This window comes from Galeopterus variegatus, unplaced genomic scaffold, assembly GCF_000696425.1.
Source record: "Galeopterus variegatus unplaced genomic scaffold, G_variegatus-3.0.2 Scaffold3394, whole genome shotgun sequence".
NCBI lineage: Eukaryota > Metazoa > Chordata > Mammalia > Dermoptera > Cynocephalidae > Galeopterus > Galeopterus variegatus.
This window is the reverse complement of record NW_007729505.1, coordinates 184,611-207,719: the sequence shown is the minus strand read 5'-3', so window position 1 is coordinate 207,719 and position 23,109 is coordinate 184,611. Positions and strand designations below refer to the sequence as shown.

The 23,109-nt window shown below is 33.4% G+C and overlaps 1 protein-coding gene across 2 annotated transcripts in view; it reads left to right on the top strand.

Annotated features, from left to right (window-relative positions):
- Positions 1 to 23,109, top strand: part of GPATCH2 (G patch domain containing 2) — a 176,381-nt gene that overhangs the window by 9,335 nt on the left and 143,937 nt on the right. Inside the window, exons 2-6 of one of the 2 annotated variants that reach the window (XM_008584870.1) lie at positions 1,421 to 2,137; positions 7,484 to 7,545; positions 10,306 to 10,488; positions 10,971 to 11,050; positions 11,178 to 11,631. In XM_008584870.1, the coding sequence (XP_008583092.1) occupies positions 1,421 to 2,137; positions 7,484 to 7,545; positions 10,306 to 10,488; positions 10,971 to 11,050; positions 11,178 to 11,210 (1,075 nt within the window). In that variant the 3' untranslated portion in view covers positions 11,211 to 11,631. Of the gene's footprint in view, positions 1 to 1,420; positions 2,138 to 7,483; positions 7,546 to 10,305; positions 10,489 to 10,970; positions 11,051 to 11,177; positions 11,632 to 23,109 lie in introns of those variants that run through there. The other variant, XM_008584871.1, reaches the window with a different exon arrangement.

Sequence of the window (23,109 nt, the reverse complement as noted above, 5' to 3'; positions counted from 1 at the left end):
ATGGGCCTGGCATATAGTAAGTACTCATATGTTAGAAGTTATATGTGTGCATCATATTATAAATGGTAAATCCCTTTGAATTACAATGTGTGTGTGTGTTTTTAGGTTTCATTAAAATGAAAAGACAAAGTTGAAAGTTGGTATAGGGAACTTGTAAAAGCCTGAAATCATAGACTGTCGAGACTGTATGTGACTAGAGAGACTATATAGAGCAAGGGTTGACAAACTATAGCTATCCATCACCTGATTTTATAAATAAATGTTTATTAGAACACAGCCATGTCCGTACATTTATGTATGGCCTGTGGCTATTTTTGCGTTACAATGCCAAGTTGGGTAGTAAGGGATCTAATGGCCTGCAAAGCCTAAAACATTTACTATCTGGCCCTCTGCAGAACAGTTTGCCAACCCCTGCTGTAGACTCTAGAAACTGTACAAACCTCTGTAGGACTGTTGAGGATATTTAGATCGCTAGGTGCCTCTAGAACTCAATTTGAGAAATGACTGCTCATGGTCTTCATAAGAAAGGTACATATCTGAATTATATGTAATGTTTAAAAGATAACATTGGATACCTGGGCTTTATATCACTAATTTAAAATCGTTGGGAATTACGTTTAGAAAAGACCAGTATAATTTGTAAAACTTTCCAAAGACTACTGATACTTATCCTTACTGATTACTGAATAATTTTCTCACTGATAATGTAGTTCAATGCTCTTAAAAAAAAAAAAAAAAAAAAGCTTAAAGGGGTGTTTCAGAATGAGTTAATGATGGGGCCTTTTGACCAATGAAGCTCCAGTTAGAATATAAACAGTTTCTGCTTCACTTGGTTATGACATTAGTTTGGCCTATGCCTAATATTTGGGTAAACTTTCTTTTCACATATATTACAACTGTTTATCTTGAACGTACCTCTCTGTCTCTTTGTCTGCCTCTTATATCATGGCAGTGATTTGTTAGAGCACATGGTGAATAGAGGATTTCACGCTTTCTTCTTTACTTAGAGATTAGTGGGTGCAGAGGAGACTAAGAACGTTCTCTGTATATCTGCTCTAGGAAAACTGGCTCCAGAAAAAGGCAGGAGTAGACTAGGGGACAGTTATTTAAGCAGAAAGACTTTTTCCATAATGACACAGTAAAAATATAAAAAGTACTGGGATCGCTCACTGCTGATATTAACTTAGTCTGTCTTGAAATAATTCCTATGTTTAATAAAAGAATTTACAAAAAAAGAGGCTTAAAAATCAGATTTGAAACTAATATCTTGAATAGTACAATTAAATAGCTTTTAAGCATTTTGTAATGACTATTAATTTTAGTCAAATTTAGAGTGAATTGTCTGCTGTAGAGAACTAGGTTAAATACAGTTAAAGGTGACTGTTTTCTTTACTTTTTTTCCTTTCTCTAAAAAATGTAGGCATTTCAGTAGAACCATGGAGGAACTGGTTCATGATCTTGTCTCAGCATTGGAAGAGAGCTCAGAGCAAGCTCGAGGTGGATTTGCTGAAACAGGAGACCATTCTCGAAGTATATCTTGCCCTCTCAAACGCCAGGCAAGGAAAAGGAGAGGGAGAAAACGGAGGTCATATAATGTTCATCACCCATGGGAGACTGGTCACTGCTTAAGTGAAGGCTCTGATTCAAGTTTAGAAGAACCAAGCAAGGACTATAGAGAGAATCACAATAATAATAAAAAGGATCATAGTGACTCTGATGACCAAATGTTAGTGGCGAAGCGCAGGCCATCATCAAACTTAAATAATAATGTTCGAGGGAAAAGACCTCTATGGCATGAGTCTGATTTTGCTGTGGACAACCTTGGGAACAGAACTTTACGCAGGAGGAGAAAGGTAAAACGCATGGCAGTAGATGTTCCGCAGGACATCTCCAACAAACGGACAATGACCCAGCTGCCCGAAGGTTGTAGAGATCAGGACATGGACAATGACAGAGCTTACCAATGTCAAGAATTTACTAAGAATAAAATCAAAAAGAGGAAATTGAAAATAATTAGACAAGGACCAAAAATCCAAGATGAAGGAGTAGTTTTAGATAGTGAGGAAATAAGCCAGACCAGTAAGGACAAAATGGAATATGAAGAGCAAAAAGTCTCAGATGAGCTCATGAGTGAAAGGTGACTTTTATATTCTCTAAATATAAAAACATTTGTTTCCAGTGTTTGTGGTTGAAAATGTGTTTTATATTTTAATTAATTCTATTTTAAAATAATTATAAATTGTAATAATGGTAGTGATATTACTATTTAACTATGATTATATTTTCTTATAACATGATGTTTAGCACAAAGCAAAATTGCTTATTCAATTTACAGTCTTTTCATTCTGTTTTAATGACTTAATTTTCAGCTACAAAGAGAAAAGGAAGTGGATTTTCAGTGGCAAAGAATGTGCTTTTGAATAACAGCACATTTGTAACTCTTAGAATTGGGTATATAATTATTTATTTGTTTAATTATAGAGCTTTAGCCTTTGTTGCTTTTTAGAGTATCACGAAAAGTTGACTCTACTTCGACATGTGTATGACTTGATATTTTAAAAAGTCTATACGGGCCGGCCCGGTGGCGCACTGGATAAGTGCGCCGCTTGGGAAGCGCGGCGGCACTCCCGCCCGAGGGTTCGGATCCCACGTACAGACCGGTTCCCGCTCACTGGCTGAGCGAGGTGCGGGAGCAGCACCGAGGGTTGCAATCCCGTTGCCGGTCCCCGGTCCAGTACGGGGGCAACACTGAGGGTTGCGATCCGTTGCTGGACATGGAAAAAGATAAAAGACAAAAAAAAAAAAAAAAGTCTATAGCTCGCTAGGAATTCTGATCACTTAGGAATTGTAAAACCCAGTTTATAGTCTAGAAACACCTGATTTTGTCATTAGACAAATGGAAGAAGCAGTGATCCTTTGCCAATTAGTCTAATCTATCCATTTTAGAAATCAGGTATACTACAGTAATGAATAATAAGTAATATTTTAAGCATCAAAAGGTAAGTGATCATTTTTCTTTTATACAGGAGTGATGCTTCTTGCAGGAAATGAGAAGGTGTTGACATTGTTCATCCTTGTAGGTGAGGGTTCTTAAAACCAAATGCTAAGGGAGTGTTTGATTTTTAATTTGCAGTATTGTGATAATTTTAATGATGTGGATTGTGAACTATGGATTTTTTTTTTTTTTTTGTAAATATTATTGTAGACATGAGTGTAATTTGCAGTATTGTGATAATTTTAATGATGTGGATTGTGAACTATGGATTTTTTTTTTTTTGTAAATATTATTGTAGACATGAGTGAGACCTGGTCAGAGTTTATAGATTGTCCTTTTATTAGACATGGTTTGCTATTTATGTAATTTTTCTAAAGAAGTGAAAATTACTTTAAGTAAAAAAATGTTTCAGGAAGGCTTTGAAAATTTTATGGTATCTGTTTTTCTTCCAGGAATGTTTTCAGTTTTACACAGAAATAAGAATTATTTGTGTGCTAGTGTTGGGCCATTGTGACTGAGAACCACAGAGCCTCGCTTGGAAGTAATTATCTTGCTCAGTTGCTGGGAGGGAGAGTGTGTGGCAGTGGAGATAACATACTCAATTCTGGAATATTCACAGTTAGATGACCTGCTTTCTGGATTGATTGTGCAAGCCCCTCCTTTTTTCCTGATGTCTGCCTTTTATTGATCTGCTTCTTAGGACATCTACCCTGAAATGGAAATGAGATGAAATTCCCATCATTCATTTCTTTTCATTATAAAAAATATTTGAGTATCTGCTAGGTCTGACCAGGCTACCCAGCAGTCAACAAACAGCACAGGTACAAGTTTTCAAAGAGGATGTTTTCATTCTTCAATAAATTTAAAATATATTTTCTCCAACTTTAAACTTATCAATGTAACTATTTTCTATTGTCACTTAAGAGTTGGGTACAAATTACTTCTGTGGGAAGATTGCAAAATATTCTTACTATATAAAGCTATGTATTTCCTTGAAGCCAATTTATGAATGAGAACAACTTTATCCTGTCCTTGGTTTGTGTGTATGTGTGTGTATGTCAGATTTAACAAACATTTAATTAACTACTATTTACTATTTACTGATGGTACGTGGACTAATAATACAGACTCTGTCCTCAACAGCTTCATAGTCTGTAATAGCCAGACAAGCAAATGATGAAAATGAAATGTGCTAAGTGGAAGGTACTAGTAGGGGAAGACTTTGCAAAAGAGCTATGCTTTAAAGCAAGAACTAATTTCTGAACAAGTTGGGGTGATGAAGAGGAGAGGGGGAAATGGCATTCCTAGGTAGAGGGAACAGCTTGTGCAAAGGCATGGATTGTGGAACGCGTGTGGTGTATTTGGGGCAGTAGTATATGTAGTTCATTATTCCCAGAATATTGCAGGGAGCTGAGGCTATAGCAATAAGCATTTCTTCAAGGACTATCTGCTATGATAAATAGTTTGGATTTCATTGTATAGGCAGCAGGAAGTCTGAAGAATTTCTAGCAGTGAAAAAAGTCAGCTAGATTTTCATCAGGATAATGTGATCTTGACAGCAGTATTTTGGAGATGAATTAAGGCTGTGATAGTAGAGAAAAAGAACTATTTGCAAGAATTTGAGAGAAATTTTAGGAATTGGAATCAGTGGGAGCTTGACTGACTGTATTTGGGATGATGGATGAGAGAGAGGATTCTCAGATGATGCCCAAGTGTCAGTCACAGAAAACATGGGAAATGAACAGATTGGGGCAAGGGTTTGGTAACTGCGTACATGTATTTATTCAACAAGCATTCATGGAATATATTCTCATCCAAATACTGTGCTATAAAGGTCATACCCAAAAAGTGGGAAGAGGTGTTTTTGGAGATAAGCCATGCTGACCATCAGCTGATGAAAATGAAAAGTCTGCTTCTATTTAAGGTTTTGTTCTGATTTATTGAACACAGTAACAAGTATGTGATGTACATGGAGCAACTAGCTAAATATGAATGAGGTGAAATGTAAATAAGGAAACATGTTGAATACATACATGTAAAAATATCTCAGAGTAAGTCAAAGATCATTAAGGACTAAGAGATGGTCTTAGGGAATTCTGATTTCCTTTTATCTTAAAAAGGGTCGGCAGGTGGAGAGAGGAGAGAGAGGAGACAGGCATACCATTTAGAGGAAGAACGTAAACAAAAAGGCCAAAATGGGGATGGGAAGAATTTAGGTGGAGACCCACCAGAGAAACCCTTGAAATCTAAATTTAATCAGTTTCAGTCTTTTAAATAGAAGACCATCTTCGACCCACCAGAGAAACCCTTGAAATCTAAATTTAATCAGTTTCAGTCTTTTAAATAGAAGACAATCTTCTTATAGTGTGTGTGTGTGTGTGTGTGTATTTTATAAACTTTTTCTTTTGGAATAGTTTTCAATTTACAGAAAACTTGAAAACATAGTTCAGAGAGTTCACGTATATCACATTCCCATATATCCCACACCTACTTTCCCTATTGTTAATATCTGGCATTACTGTGGTACGTCTGATACAGTTAATGAACTAATGTTAATACATTTTTAAGTAAAGTCCATACTTTATAAGAATTTCCTTTGCTTTAATTTTAGGTTTTTCGGGGGGTTTTTTTTGTTTGTTTGTTTGTTTGTTTTTCTGTTCCAGGATATCATGTTACTCATTTCTTTTAATCAACCAGTTATATTTTGAAAAGATTAACTTTGTTTTATGTAGAATAGATTAGAGGAGCGTTAATCTGAAGTCAGATTAGAAGATCATGGTACAAAAAAACTAGCACTTTGATTCACAATCTTTTACCTGCAAATCTGAGCTCTGAAAAGCTGTGAAAAACTAATTCATTTGTGGCCTGATTTAACCTGACCTGTGTTTGATATGGATATTCATTTATTTAATTTAAGGACTATATTAATATATTTGATTGTGGAATGCTACCCCAGATTCCTCTAAGGCATTTTAGAATATACCTTTCTAAAATTTGAATAATTCTGAATTTTAAATATAGTTTGCCTCAAGGGATTCAGAAAAGGAATTGTGACCTGAGGTATGTACAAGGCCCTTCATTTGAGTTTTGTTAATGGGGCAAACATGAAAGAAAAAAAGAAAAAAATCCATACTAGTTTGGACAGCTCAATAGCATAAAGAAGAAAGGTGTTCTGAAGAGTTTTAATATTCTAACATCACTATGCATAGAAGAGCATACTTGTTTTTAAATAAGAAAATATGGATGTGATGCTGTTAGAAAATATTTTTATTTCCAATCCTATAGTATAGGGAGCTTTATACATTCATTTAATTTGAAGAAGGTTAAACAAAGAGGTTCTGATTCAGAACTCATTTAAAGCATGTGCTTCTTAACAAATTCTTATATCTTTCATTAATATTTATTTTTAAAAATTTAAACAAAAACTGGAAATAATATTTTATATTCAGAAAATGTATGTGGATTTAGATCTCATTTATAATTTTAATCTTAAACTTTTCAACTTAAATATTTTAAAACAGGTTGAGATGCCTTTTTTAAAAAAATAAGTCAGGTTACAGAGTTCTAAATGATAATGGAAAAAGTATTTTAATTAAAAATACAGGGGCCCATTTTCTGATTGATTGAAATGAAGAATTACAGTAACAGGAAAGTACATGAGGATTTTTAAAGAACATAACTCAATTTTCTTTAGAGGCCAAATCTCTCATTATGTGACCTTGTTCGCTTGGTATTTTAAACTATCTAGACTATCATAAGCATTGCTTCTATTACAACTAATAGTGACAGTTTGTTCATGTTAGTTGAATATCCGCTATTTGTTTTAATTTGTATGTTAAATTTCACTCTGTATCATACTCAAACTTCTATGGAAGTAACGAGAAACTTATATTAATATTGTTAATACTCATTTTTCTGCTCAGAGTGACCTTAACTTTGATTTAATGGATTGACACCATTGTAAACTTTTTTCTTCCTTGCAAAGTAGTAGAGTTGTTGTTAATTCTTAAGTAATGTCTTTTCCAGAATACTTGCAAATATGGTTTTGAAAAGTAATTTCATCCCAGGCCCTTGTATTTCATGTGCTGAAGAAAGGCTTAGCCTGCTTTTGATTGAGACTTTTCCCATTTTATTGAGCAGTGGTGTTTCAGGCCCAAGCTGAATTGCATGGCATAAGAAAGGCGCAGTGAGCATTTGATGAAAGCAGATAATAAAATGCATCAATTGTGTCAGCACCTCGTTGCTGTCACATCTGGCTTACTGTCAGTGTCCCATTAGATTCCTGTGGTTTTATGTGCCAAAAATAATATGCTCTGTAGTTAATGGAACCACGATATTTGCAGTTTGATTAAAAAAAAATCATCTTATTTTCTTTCAGATCTTTGTCAGGCTTAAATTCCATTTCTGAGCTGCCATGTCTCTTTAAAATTTTACGACTGAGAGATCAATTGTTCTTTTGATCTGTTTCTTTCTTTTTCCTTATTACAGTGATTCCAGCAGTCTCAGCAGCACTGATGCTGGTTTGTTTACCAATGATGAGGGAAGACAAGGTACTGACATGTTATTTTTTTCTCTCTTTAGAAAAACGTCTTCGTTTTAAAGTTGTGCTTATTACTGGTTATTTCATAAGTTGATGACTGTGGTTCATTTACCTTGCACACACTACTTAGTGGACTGGGGTTTAATAATGTAGCTGGTTTTTTCACATGCTATGAAAGGTCCTGTCTTCATGACCTAAAGTAATTGATTATCCCCGAAAGCTAGTATGTGGAGCTAATGCTATTCAGGAATGGTTATCTTTGTTGAAAAAGCTTTATATACCTGTCTTTTCAATTTTGTCTCTTTTAGCAAGTTTGCAAGACACTGGTTCTCATTTCCCCCGATTCCAAACGTATGAAAAACTGTTTAAGCATTCATAAAGATGGATTTGGAAGTTGTCATTTTTATTCACCTGTGACAGTTATACATCCTATCCACAAATGCTATGTTGTAAACTGTTAAACAGAAATGTCTTATATCTTAGATGTTTTCTATCTTTGAAACATCCTAAACCTTTTCACAGTTTAATATGGCAGTTTTTTGAAGCTATGAAAAATATGAAACCTTAATAAGGGGTCAGGATTAATCCTTAATTGGATTAATTTCATTTAGTCACATCTGCTCATGATTTTTTTCTCCTTTTACTCTCAATACAAATCATGAAATTAAGCTAATACATATAAATACCACAAATGTTATCTTCCTTAAGAATACAATAGAGGGGGGACAGTAAGTTCTAAGGGGGAAAAATATATTTATTGTTTTAAGTTACAAATCATTTAATGATGTTATAAAAAAAAAGGGCAAAGTAATAGCTGCCTACACTTTTTTTCTTAGTCTGTCCCAGATAAATAGGTTCAGAAACTTTTTAAACACTACAGACTTTTTAATATTGAGACTTTGCTAAAATATGTTAAAACATCAGGGCTAAAAGTGAGCTTAACAACCTTGATAATGTACCTAAATTCTCATTAAAGTATAGATCTTTACGCTAGGTCATATTATAAATGTTGATATTGGTAATGAAATAAAAGAACCTTTTTTAAAAAATGTTTTTGACAAGCCTATCAATCTTTGAAAGCACTGACTGGCTTAGAATGATATGCTAGCATTTATTGTGACCTTCCTATATTTCACATTGCTAAGGGCTTTTCTTGCATTTGTTTACATGAAGTTCTTATTTGATTCTTAAAAACCTTATGAGATTCCCAATTTCTTTAAAATGAGGAAACCTACACTAATAGAGTTGAAGTAGCTCCCCTAATGTTATAAAACACTAGAAACCTAATTGATTTATCTGACTTTAGAGCCCAAGTTCTTAATCAATAGCTATTTGATTTTTCTATTTATAATAAAATTGTATATTACATCAAAAATAAAATATCTGGTGTTGTCATGAAGGAAATTAAGATCTAAGATAGCTTCAGGTGACTCCCTGTTTTTTTTCTTCTGCTTAAATCTGTGAAACTTAAATATAACTCATTTAAGTTCTATGAATTATGCTTTTTTTTAAAATTAATTTTTATTAATTCCTCAATTGAAACAATCTAGTGACTCTAGTTTTCCAAATGCCTTTAATTTTTTTCTCCATCTTAATATGAAATACAGCTGTTTCCCATAAATCATTTTTAATTAAATGGATTTTGTTTGTTTAGTTTACCTTTGAAAATGTTTGTGGTAATTAGATTTTGGGAATCAGAAATCTCTAAAGGGAAAAAGTTTGTGGCAGTTATGATGACTCTCTTAGAAACCAAAATTCGTGGTAGCTTCTAAGAATCATGGGGAGAAGACTTTAATGAATCTCAGATCATATTGAAAAATGCAATTTGTCTCTTATTTTTAAAAGCCATCTGCCATCAGTATTTTTGTCTTTTTATATAGCTCTTTATAATTCCTTTTTTTAAAAAACAAAATATTAAATCTCACCAAGGACACATTTCAAGCTGAATTTTAAATTGATATTCATTATCATGACTGAACATCCATTACAGTCATAGATGTTCCCCAAAATAAAATTACTGAATAGTGTTCTGTTTTAAAAATACCTTGCTTGTAGTAGTCCAATATAGTTTCTTCATAAACTCTGTGGTATTTCAATTTTCGTTTAAAATCAGCTTTTTCAAAACTATTTCATAATGAACTTAATTGGATTAATTTCATTTAGTCACATGTGTTCATGATTGTTTCCCCCTTTGCACTGCATACAATCATGAAATTAAGCTAATTATATACCATTATCAGCCGCAAAGAACAGGTTCCACAGTTTTATACCTTTTAATTCCTCACAGGAGATTAAGTCTTGTTTTTTCTAAATGTAGAAAAGGTTGTAACTTAAGTAAATTTCCCTACAACTTTTGCCAAAGGATTAGCCAGTTTGTTATTGTTTTTGTACATTTTCAAATTGGTTCTAAAACATAACATTTTTTGTTTTGGTTGCTGGCAGAGCTGGTCATAGTGTTAGAGAACATTCCTGACATGAAGCTGTGGTATGGAATAAAAAGTTTTCTTTATAGATTATATGTATGGTTGCCAGAAAAAATACAGAATTCCCAGTTAAATTTGAATTTTAGATAAATAAATAATTTTTAATGCAGTACTTGGGCAAATACTGAAATTTAGTATAATTACTACATACATTAAAAGTTAATTTTTTATGTGAAATTCGTATGTAACTGCCATCTTGTGTTTTTATTGTCTGACAGTCCTAACTGTGTATTTATATGATCAAACTGAATCTTTGGGGGTTGTGGGGGCTTCTTGTATTTGCACAGGTGATGATGAGCAGAGTGACTGGTTCTACGAAAAAGAATCAGGTGGAGCATGTGGTATCACCGGAGTCATTCCCTGGTGGGAAAAAGAAGATCCTACTGAGTTAGACAAAAATTTACCAGATCCTGTCTTTGAAAGAATCTTAACTGGTTCTTTCCCTCTTATGTCGCATCCGGGCAGAAGAGGTCAGTAGCACTGCCTAACTGGTAGATACGGTGGGCTTATGGTCAATCTAGGAACATTCATTGAAAGAGGATAGGCTAAAGTGGAAATTAGAGAATATACACATAAGATGCTATAAAGAAACGTGTTGGCCACAAATTCAGCTACTACATGTACCCTGCTTTCAAATTATTTGAAAAATTGACTTGCTTTCCTACTAGGCCCATCGTTAAAATGTTGGAATGATACGAAGGTGGTTTGGATAAAAAGAAGCACCCTGGATATTACTCCGGTGCTTAAACACTGGGTAGTTAAGTGCTGACTGCATTAAAACCCTGGTAGGCATTGCTTCAGTTCTTTTAAGTGTGAGTTTTGCATTTTCCCAGGTAATATTCATGGTGTTTACCCAGCTTCACCACCAACTAATTTTTAATTCTTTATTGATAGGAACTTCTATGCTCCAGTGATCACAGAATCTTCTAAATTGAGTACTTTGATTTTCTAGGTTTCCAAGCTAGACTCAGTCGCCTTCATGGAATGCCTTCAAAGAATATTAAAAAATCTGGAGGGACTCCAACTTCAATGGTAGGCATGCTTTTTTGTTGAATTGTCATGTTTGGAAATGTTTCCATTTCTATGGAATAAAAAGCCACATCCTCATCCTTTATTCATATTCTAATGTTATACTTAAAAATAATCCATTTTTTTGTAGGCTACAAACTGGACCAGTGAGATTCCCCTATAAACCAAATCTTCTAATGCTAATAAATTAGTTACGTTTTGAACATCTGGGGAATGACATTCGAGGGAACCTGGCTCCTGTCCTCTTCCCTGGAGGAATATCATTGAAGTGAGAGCCTCTTTGATGAAAGCATGGGGCTGTTTTTGCTGGAGGACTGGTATTCTTCCTTTTAGTTAGAAGTGAACCTGAATGGGAGGCTTTCTAGGGATCTAGGTTGGCCTAGGGTGGATGGAAACTACTGTAAATTTTATATATTCTTTTCTTTTATGGTTTTTTTTTACTCGAATCCATTTATATATTACTCGCTTTGCCAAAATGCTAACAAAACGTAGAAAATTAAAAACGACCAGATCTAACCTAAGTATTCCTTCATGTTAATATTGTGGCTGGTTATGAATTAATTTTCACATATCTGATTGTTGTAAATAAAAAACATGATACATTGACATTTATGGTTCATTTTTAGAGAGGTCTTATATAGCCAGCATTATTTAAAATATTTGCATTTTACTCAGGGGTGTTTTGACAAGGGCTAACATGAGTAGTAGGTAAGGTTGATAATATTTTTTGGAGTTTGTATTTTCAGTTTCCCTTCACTTGGATAATTTGCTGTGTATTGCAAACACATTGTATTTTATAGTGTAGTTTCATTGTACTGCAGAAATCATTGTAGTTCTAAACTAGCCACAGTGATAACTAGTCTGCACTAGTAGAACCTTTTATTATTACCTTTTAAATTATCTGCTTTGTCTGATATCTGAAACACATCAAAATTATTATCGTGGCTTAGAGCTTAAAGAAATCATGTGAAAGCTGGTATTTTAACAAATACTGTGTTACTCAGAATCATATTGTCATGTTTAAAAGTGAGAGCTGCTTGTACATCCTTAGAATGGCAGACCATATGTGTCACTGTGAGTGTCAGAAATACTTGCATGAGTTCATTTTCACCAACCAGGATGTAACATTTCTATTGATGTTATAATTTAGACATTAGACTAAGTTCAGGCCATTTGAGTTTTTCAAAATGGTTATATTAAAATGGTTAATATTTTTATTAAGTTCCAATAATTGATGAAAACAATGTAATTTAATACATGTATTTTTCTATTAATTGTATGGCTTAATTGTTAATGTAGCATCTAATGGCTAACTTAAATATGATTGGAGAAGAAACTTGAAGTTGAAATTCCCTTTACCTAAAGTTATTACAATCTGAAAGATTTCAACGTTGTAAGTAGAAATTTTGACATCTCCTTTTAGATTACTTGTCTAAACTGGAGAGATTAAAAATGATAAAGTGCAACTTTGAGTATCTTTACCTTTGCATATTTAAAGTGATATTTAAAGGTATAATAATGTAGTGTTTGGTAATTGTAAGTAAACTGTTTTGTGTGCTTTGTCTTTGGAGTGAAAATTCATGTTTTTTTTTCTGAATTGCATAAATGCTTTTATTTTATTTTGTATAATAACTATCTGTTAAATATCAATAAGTCACTTTAAAAACCTTGGCCTATGAACTTTGCCTTACCAATCATGAATCTAGATGAATGCTATCTAGTTCTTGGTTCGGTTTTACCTATTTTTATTTTTGGTTCACTGCTTGCTTGAGCATAGCTGGGATTTGTAGCCCATTTTCTAGGCTTATTGCAATCTCACTGTGGTATTTTATAGAAGCTATTACAACTGATAGGCTACCTTCATGGTATTGATGATACATGGCTTAACCATACTGAAGCTGCCTTCCCTCTCTAAATTGTAAAAAGGTGATTAAGTTTCACTTGATGGAGCTATACTATATATGTGTGTTTATCATGGAACTAGTGCATTAGGCCATAAACTGTTTTTCTGGTCTACGTTTTTTGTATTTGAAATTTTATTGAAGACAGTGGACTCCTTCAGGTTTTCTTTCTTTCAACCCTGAATTGTCCTTGTTTGGATTTTTAAGTACTGTAATTTTTTATTTTTTTAATAAAATCTGTGACTTGGTCAAGAAAGGTAAGAGTTCCAATTTGTGCTGGTATTTTTCTAATTTGCTATGCTAAGTTTTTGTTGTTGTTGCTCATACTGTTAGTATTACATGTAACTATCTAGTTTTAAAAATCATAATCTCACCAAACTGTCATCTTTAAACAGTACCCATGACATCTGGTAATAAGAAATGAAATTTAATTACCTTAGACTTTCATACTGGAAAGCCAGATTGCTTTTAAGAAGGATTAATTTTCTGAGCAAAGTCAAACACATGTAGCTGCAACCCATTAAACAGAACGGCAATGAAGCGTTTCTTTTTCGTAAGCAGATGAGTGACTGCACAAATAAATGATGTAGTATCTTTGAAGGAAATGATAGGAGAATCTTTTACTGAAATATCAATGTAAACATTTTTAGGAGAAAAGTTTTCAGTTGGGTGTTAGTTGATTCTTGTTTTTTGCCCTAGTTATGTTCTATGAAGTTACCACGAACACTGATTAGTGAGTACTGAACCACTGCTCCTAAGGGAAAGACAGGGTTAGGTTCCTGCAAGCCTCTGGTCACAACATTTTCATCATCAGATCAATACATAACCTTGTTTTCTGTGTATGTTTGTGTTTAAAGACATTTAATGTATATTGTTGCTTCATTCACATTGAACTCACAGCCGACAGCACTGTAACTCCTGGCTGAACAAAGCTTATCTAACACATGTTTTCTCCATAAGAAATATCACAGCCTTCTTATACTTAGAAACATTAGAAAGCACTTTTCAGCACTATACTAGGAAGCCATTTAAAACAGTGAAATTACCAACAAAAGCTCAAAAATGCAAAAAATTCTGGCACTAAATAGACTACACAAAGGATACTTGTTTACAGTAGGAGAGCTGAAACAAGGAGGCAGAGAGTCACCTTGTTGACCTCAGCTGGAAACATACATGTGCAGCAGGCAATTCAAATTTTTGCCACTCTGCACGTGTCTTTGAATGACTGCAAAAGCTCTGTTAGTATTGATTTTGGGGTTATAAATAAATTTTAGCAAGTAGGCAAATTGGCAAATATGTAATCTATGACTAGAAATGAGGATTGACTATATTTAGATTTGTAGAGAGCAAAGTGGTATTGCAGACAATTTACAAATTTTGAAGTCAGACCTTTGTGAATTCTGGTTCTACTTTTAACTTGTAATTAAATTTTGAAAGTCATTTTCTCCTTTAAAATAGTGTCAGTATGTCTAAATAGAGACAATACTTTTAGAAACAATACTTACTTTGCAGAGGTGTTGTCTGGTTTAAGTGAGATTATGTGTACATAACGGGCCCAGCACTATATCTGGCACATAGTATATATTAAGTAAATGACGTATTAAATATACACAACATATAATATTTATTATATATGCAATATATGGGATATATTAAGTAAAATATGTTAAATAAATAATAACTATTTACTTTATTATTGGGTATATTAAACACAATAGCTGGTGACTTAGAGAACATTTGTATTATGATAAAAGTGCAGGATTTTAGACTTTAAACTTTTATGTTCATATTTTATATGTAATTTGCCTTTATATATTTTTTTAATGGTTAAAGTGCTCTATATTGCAGCCTTTTGTGTTTTGTTTTGTTTTCTTTTTTTCCTGCTTCATTTATGTTTGAGCTGGCCCCTGTCTTTAGTATGGTCTATGAAGAATAGTTTTGAATGAATTTTAGATTGACAGCTGCTGCATAAAATCTCAAAAAGTAATTGCTAACTGAAAAACCACTCTGAACTCTTCTCTTGATCCCCTCACCCCAGCCACTATGCTACTAATTTGTAGAAAAACCTATACTATTTAGGAAGTTGAGGTCCAAATTGATCTGATTTTTTAAAATAATTGTGTCCCTGTATATGAGAGGTGGATGTAGACAGAGTCCTGAGAATTTAATGTGGAGAGGAATTACTATTACTGTTCTGTTAGAATAAAGCATCAGTTTATTGGAGCCCAGTTAGCCACCTTCTCTTATTCCCCACTTTTAGGAGAATTAAGAAAATGATAATTAATTCCAAGGGATATCCTGAGGCCATTATCCTGGAGACTCAGCTTGAATCTCTTATATTTCCAGAATTTGTACATTAAGTACAATTCAGAATAACCCTCAGAATAATGATGCCAAAATCAATTCTGGGGGTACTGTACTTACAGATTTAGCCAGGATATCCTACTTCTGAGCATCCTAATTAATCAACAGTTTCAGTAGGTAAGAGATTTTTATTTCTGTTTTATTTTTTGTATTGAACTAATGGTCTTTCAAAAGTATTATATGTTTCTACTGAAAGTTTGCATTCAAATTTTATGACTATTGAAAGATCAGGAAATAAATGATTTGGCTAAAAATATAATACATGGAAACCAACAGAAGTATTACATAAGAAATTGTACATATGGGTTAAACAATTTTATTTAAAAGTTTTGTAATTGCCTCAGTCCAGTTTTTTGTTTGGTCAGAATGAGACACATACAGTAGGTGGTAGTATTGGCGGTTATTCTGCCAAAGAAAATGAATCTGATTTAATTGATTTATTTATACATGTTTATCAAGTTTAAATATCTGAAAAAAATGTGGACATTAACCCTTAATCTAAATTGTCATTCCATACAAGTAAGCATACTGTTTACATTCACAGTACAATAGCCGTGAACGCATTCATTTGTATCTGTTCAGAATCTTGAGTCAGTTCATTCCATAAGAGAAAAGAATATGGTAGATATTTTCTTCTATGAAGACATAGAAAAAAACAGCATTTTATGAGTGACTTTTGATAATGGTAATCACGTTGTAATGATTCCCTCTGTGTGTTGCTGTTTTGTTGTTTCTTGGGGTACTAGAGTAGTAGTATTTAGTCTGAGTATTCAGCCTTACACAAGAGAAGGGTCATTTAAGATGGAGTTGGTTTAAATAAGGAAACTACATAAACGTTTTTCTTAGGCTAGTCTAAGAAAAAGAATAAATTTTATGATAGAGAACAAATCTATGATGACTTTAAGAAATACACACAGCCTATATGCTCAACTGTATATGACCATGACCTGACTACTTATCTAGAATTTTTTAGTGGAACTCAATTACTAAATGCTTTATCAAATAAAAACAAATATATACAAAATACATACATAAAATATTCTTATATTTCCATTTTTGGATACCTTAAAGATTACAGGAAGAATGTGTATTTAGAATACTGTTATAGTCTAAATATATATCATGTCTATCCTAATCTGTTACTATATATGTTAATTTCATTTTTTATTATATCTCAAAGTCAGCTGGAGATCCTGATTCCACACTTAAACTGATTTATTCTTAGAACATATTTTGAGAAAAACTTGATTTTGTATCACAGAAAATCACAAATTAATAGAATTATAATAAATATTTATTTTGCAAAAGACATTTAATAGTGTATCTTGTTACATTTAAAATCCTCAATTTTAATGGTATTCACAACTTTATATTTCATATCATATAACTTTAATATCTATAATTGATATTTGAAAATATGAATAACAATTCTTTTCAGTTCCATTAAAGTGTCAGTATTAATATTCTTATTGTTTTATACTTTGTTTAGAGTAGAACAGATATATACAAATTTAAATAGTACAGATATAGTAGTATATTCATTTATTCAGTCAACAGTATTTGAATGCTTGTGTTCTCCATATTTAGTCTTAAAAACCCTTTAGGAATGATTGTATAAATGGATATTCACTCTTGGGATTTTAATGTTACTAAAATTGACCACTTACATTTTTTCCTATATACAAGGGGTTTTCAAAAAGTTCGTGGAAAGATATGAGTTATCTTTTAATTCTATTTTTCCATGAACTTTTTGAAGTACCCTTGTATTTAAAATATTTGTCCTCATGTTTCTGATAACTTAGTACAAGAATTGGCTTGACTTCATATTTTGTTGTTTGAATTTGTGATTCTTCAGAAATCTGGGACCTTGCAAAGAGAATGTTATGATAATAGCAAACACTTCTAATGGTTCTTGCTATGTGCCACTTTTCTACATGCTATTTATGTATTTTAATTAATTTAATCCTATTAACATCCCAATAATGTAGGTAACGTTTACAACAGTTTATTATATTTCTTTGCTCTGGTAAGCCAAAATTAATGCAATTTGGAAGTTTCTTCATATTGCTGTCATGTTGCTAATAAATACAAGTAAATTACCTTCATAAAGTATTCTTCATTCCTGGTTACAAATACCACTGGAAGTGTGAGTTATTTTGAAATACCCACAAGCATTCTTTGCTGTCTTGAATGCCAAGCACAATCAAAGTGTGTATCATAATAAAAATGATAATTAAAATGTTTTACTGCTTCTGTTGGATTAATCACTGGAACACGATCCTCGTTCTGATTCTTCCCTTTGTATGTTTCTCAGGTAATTTACAGTACCTTCTTGTTGATCTTTAACATCATTCAGGTCTAGCACCGTCTGGTCTGCTTTCTTGCTCTCTGTTTCAACTTGTTCTCCTTATCTGCCCTCCATGGTCCTTCATTATCCCTTCAGTTACTTTTATAACGTGTCGCGTAGCTGCCACATTGCTACTTCAGTTCAACTGTGATGATATCCTCTCTATTTCTTGTATTCCTTTCCTCCCTTTTCTCATGTAACTTGACAGAATTCTGGGAAGACTTCTTACAGGAGGAAGATCTTTTAACTGGAACTTCAAGAATAAGTTGGAGCTCACAGACTCATTGTGGATGGGAACTGGCAGGCAGAAAGGCATGGTCAAGGCTTATGTTTGAAACAGCATGGTGTGTTCAGAAAACTATGAATCCAGTATTGCTGAGGTGTAGCATATACTTGTGTGGAGGAGTATGTCGCAGACAGAATTTGGCTGGAAAGGTGGGCAGAGGTTAGATCCTGGTTCAGGAATCCAAACCATTGACTGTGGTGTTATCAACACCATGCACTAGCCAACTGAGCTAACCAGCCAGCCACTGTTATGGACTTTGTGGTTCATGGGAATGCGTGTTGACCCATGTAATCTCTAAAGTGTTATAATAATCAGATTTGTCTTTTAAAGGATCACATGAACACTGGTATAAAGAGAGTATATTAGGTGGTTACAAGTTCAGACTATGTCAGGAGTCTAAACTCTGTACCTATTTCCCCAGTAGATGGGATTCACAGGCTAGATTGAATACTTATATTTTAGTGGATCTGATGTTGTGATCAGCTTTTGGGTAGCATCCATTTATTTAACAAAGATTTATTGATTCTGGTTATGCTAATATCAGTAATGCTAGATGCCATTCTAGACCGTGGGTGTTAACAGTGGTGAAGAAGGTAGACATGGTCTCCTGGAGCTTTCATTTTAGTGAATAAATGAATAAAAATAAACTTGGGATAGGTTTTAACCATCTCTCCTGATTCCTGACCAGGTTGACCAAAGTTTTTAAATGTCATCGTAGGTGGCCTGAAAATGGCAAAAGAATATCACTTTTGTTTATAAAGAACAACATTACTACTAATGCTTTTGAATGATTTTTTAACGAAAGTTTGCAGGTACTAAATAGTTATATAGTATTTTGGATTTTCCCTTTAGATTTAATTATAATGTATGTCCTGAAATTTAATATGTAGGAACTTCCCTACAGAGGTTACCAGTTTACTCCAGCTCTCATGGCTACTTGAATATTGTGTAGCACAGCCAGTCTTTCTGTCATATTTTTAAAACTGTATGAAATACCATACTTTCTGCATTTTATTTTTTCACTGCAGTATTTGCACACAAATTCTAGGTCATCCCTTTATTCCTAAAGTAATGGTTTATTTTAAGATTTATTTTATTTTTTTCTTTTTGGAGGATATGATCTATGGACTTTTTAATGAATATCTTTGAAAACATTAAATTTGCAGACATGAGGTTTTTAAAAAATACTTGTTGGGACTATGGTTATCATTTAAAAACTTTTTTCTCTTTTGAATCCTAAGAAACCTTTAAAATAGGTTCTAAAATGCACTTTCTTCAGAAATTAAGACTTGATTGGTAACTATTTTACAGCACAGATGGAGTCAAACCTAGTTAACCTTTAAAATGGTGGTGACATTGCTGGAGTCCCCATTCTTTTTCTTTTCTTTTCTTTTCTTTTTTAATCAAAATCAGGGAAACAAATGCTGCAACATTTTACTTTCTAAGAAGCTTCAACTCTGGTTTTCTCTCTTTTATGTTGCTGATAGAATTATTCGGATGGTCTATAAAATGCAGATTTCTAATTTGCCTTCAGCTATGTCAGATGTCTAATATCTGAAATGATCAAAATCAGTGATGGGTGGAACACTTCCAAATAATATTTAAAAGCACTTTCTGTACTGAAGTTATTTGCAAATCCTCCAACTGAATTTCAATTTGAACAACTGAGAATTTACCAAGAAATTATATACAGTAGATAGAAGGGGTTTTTGTTGCCTGTCATCTGAAAGGGGATTCTGATAAACCAGAGAAACATGCCAACAGGTATTTATCTATGTTTTTAGCCAATAAAACTTGTAAAACTTTTGTTAATGTTAAACCACAATTGTCTGAAACACTGTTACTTAATGGCAGAATAAAGTAGTCTTGCACTCACTGGCTGAATGCGGTGTGGGTGACACCACACCAAGGGTTGCGATCCCCTTACGGGTCACGAAAAAGATAAAAAAAAAAAAAAAGAATAAAGTAAGTCTGATGATTTTTGTATACCAAAGGAGTAACAGACTTGTGCCATTAACAGTGGGTATAGCATCTTCCTATTAGAACTTTATATTTAATTCTTATGATTGGTTTTATACACAGTTCACCATTAAAGTGTTTCAGGTCGATACAATTCTGAACTTATAGGAGTGTTTATCTTTAGGTTGCAATGTAATTATATAGTAACACATAATAACTTAGTTGGTTTTTTGAGGTCTTTCAGCTTTGTGTAGATTTTGAAGTATTTAGAAATTTTCTTTAAAAAGGGGGATAAAACAGTTGTTACCTTAGATTTTATTTCATTTCATCTCATTTACATATATCCTTGATAGACTCTTCTAAATTTTTTGATTTGCAAAAATATTTTAAAGTATTTTATATCATTTTTCAGATGAATAAAAAAGTATATGTTTTATTTGACTCAGGAAGTCGATGTCTTGCTTAGTTGTGTTTTCAGCCATAAACTTCTTGGTTCACTTATACCCATGTGTAATGAAGGCTTACGATATCTTCACTGTGCAAGGGGCTGGAAACACAAAATGAGAAAAACATGCCTTTGTCCTCCACTACCTTACAATGTGGTTAGTAAAAATTAATTAGGAAAAGGAGAAAGAACAAGAGATCTAGCATTTGTTAAGAGAAGCATTGATCTTCAGTGACTCTTCAACTTAAATTTTGGTTTTATGTGTTATGTTTGCCTTCCTCCACTCTTGTCACGTCTAGACATGTCTGAGTCTTTCTTTTTTCTTTATCTGTCCATCAGCCCCTCTTACCAATATCATCTGTCACTTCCCTAGCGTAGTTTCTCATACCCTTACATTCTGATAGGATATTAGTCTTCTCCCTGATCTCTCTTGATTTCTCTGCCTCTAATCCATACTACATGTAACTCCAAGTAAACATTTCTAAAACACAGTTATGCTCATGTTACTACATATCCAACAGTAGTTTTCACTGCTTTTATAATAAAAGCCAGATTTGTTCCTTTCTACCTTTACTACTTACCTATGACCTACAACACTTCACCCCTTTCCAGATGGTCTTATGTTCTCATGTTCCCACCCTTCCTCCAGTTTTCCCATGTTCAACCATATTCACCTATTCGTATTCATATTCATATTCAAGTTCCACACCATGCACCCCCCGCTTCCTGTCAGACTTATGTCCTTCAAGGAGCAGTTCGAATTCTATACCTTTTATTCAAAACCTTCCCCAATTATTCACGCTTGTTACTCTATCATCTCAAATGGCTTTGCACTCTCTGTCTCTGCCATTCATTCATTCATTAATGGGTAACCTATTTTATACTGTTATTCATCTGCTTTCTTTTGTATTGTATCCTTAATTACATGTAACACCCCAGTGATGGGAGTCTAGCTCTTAGCCCATCATATGTGTTTAATATTTTTTTAAATGTTGATAGTGAGTTAGAGTGTTATCCTATGTTTTTTAGGGAGTTTTCCACCACTAGTTATGCTACCAGTACAATCGTAAGTAACAATATTTTTTCAACCAATACTAGTATCCAAGGTTTTCATTGTCCTTTTGTGTACTTCATGAAATGAGAACATACAAGATTCCATTTGACAGAGCACTAAAAAGCTGATTGGATGCTTAGTTTGCAAACGCAGGATTTGCTGACCTTTTGGTTGGTGGATCTTTAAATGTTGCTGTCCATAGGGATTTCCCTTTGAGCAGTTGCAGAGAAATTGATGTGCATGTGGAGTGAGGGGTAGGATGGTGTTTGATTCCACTAACCAACATTCTTGTTGTAAAGCCAAGGACAGGGAGCATTCAGTGTGCAGACTTTCACTGAATATCCCTGATTTTAGTAAAGGTGTATCATGTGATTCATAGGAGTGGCTTGTTTTTAGTTTAAGATTTTCAAATAATAAATTTTGAGCTTCTTCTGGGATATAGAGTTGGGATAATAACACACTTGACTGCATGAGCTGAGAAATGGAATCCGGGATCAACTTTTTAAAAAATAACTTTCTACAAATTGCCTGTTCAAGAGGTATCTAGAGCCTCCAATTCCTGAGCCTTTCTGGAATCTGATACTTCAGGCAGCTTATTTTTTATTGCCACCCTTTCCTCACCCTGTTGCACATCTTGACTGGTGGTATCTTCTTTTCTCTTTGTCCTCGTGGAGTTACACCTTTTTATTCTTTTATCGTCATTTTAGTGGGGCTTTGGGAGGGAGCCAAAATAAGTGTATGATTGGTTTGTTATGGTGACTGGGAAGCCCAACCTAGTGTTCTTTTAAAAAAATTTTTTGTTATTTTAAAAAGTAATAGATATGCAGGCTTTAAAATTCAGATAGGACAAAAAGTATCCAGTGGAAAGTTCTTCCCTATGCCCAATTCCTCCCATACTCATTTGGGCAAATACAGCATTTATTACTTGGCACCATGCTTTTTACACTTTAACAAAATGTCTAAGAGATTGTAAATCATACTTATGTTTCCATTCATTTGTTTGGCTGCTAATATTTCATTGTAATATATTATTAAATTTATTTTTCATATCAGCTTTTATTTTGTTAAACTGATATGAAAAGGCAGAAATATTTGATTACTATTAATTATAATGACCAACATTTATTGAGTTTTTACTATTTGCCCAATAGTATTCATAGCATAATCTCTTTATGTGTGTTAATTCATTTAATGTTTACAAAAAGGCTAATGAAGTAAATATTTTTCTCTTCTCCATTTTATAAACCAGGAAACTGAGAGACAAATGGCTTCAAATGACTTGTTCAGGGTCACAGCTAGTAATTGGTAGTGTCAGGATTTAAACTCTGGCCTTGTAGCCCACTCCCCAACAGCCTAATCATCAAGCTTACACAGCCTCCCTGTACTTTTAGAATTGACTGTTTCTAGGAAATGTCAATGAATCTAACTCATTTCTTGAAAGAACATAATCTGAGATTCCTTCTTTCCTCCACAGCTTATTGAGAGCATTACTGTGGTTATGGAAATGCCTTTACGTTCCATTGGAATGTTCTTTAAAGGTGGTAGCTGTCTAGCTGCTGGATGAGTGTCCTTTCATCCTATTTCTCCCAACATATAACTCCCAGCTCTACAGTGTAGCACTGTGAAGGGCAAGAAGAGCAAAGCAGACACTTGATATGTGAAAAAGACACCCTCACACACACACACACACACACACACACACACAC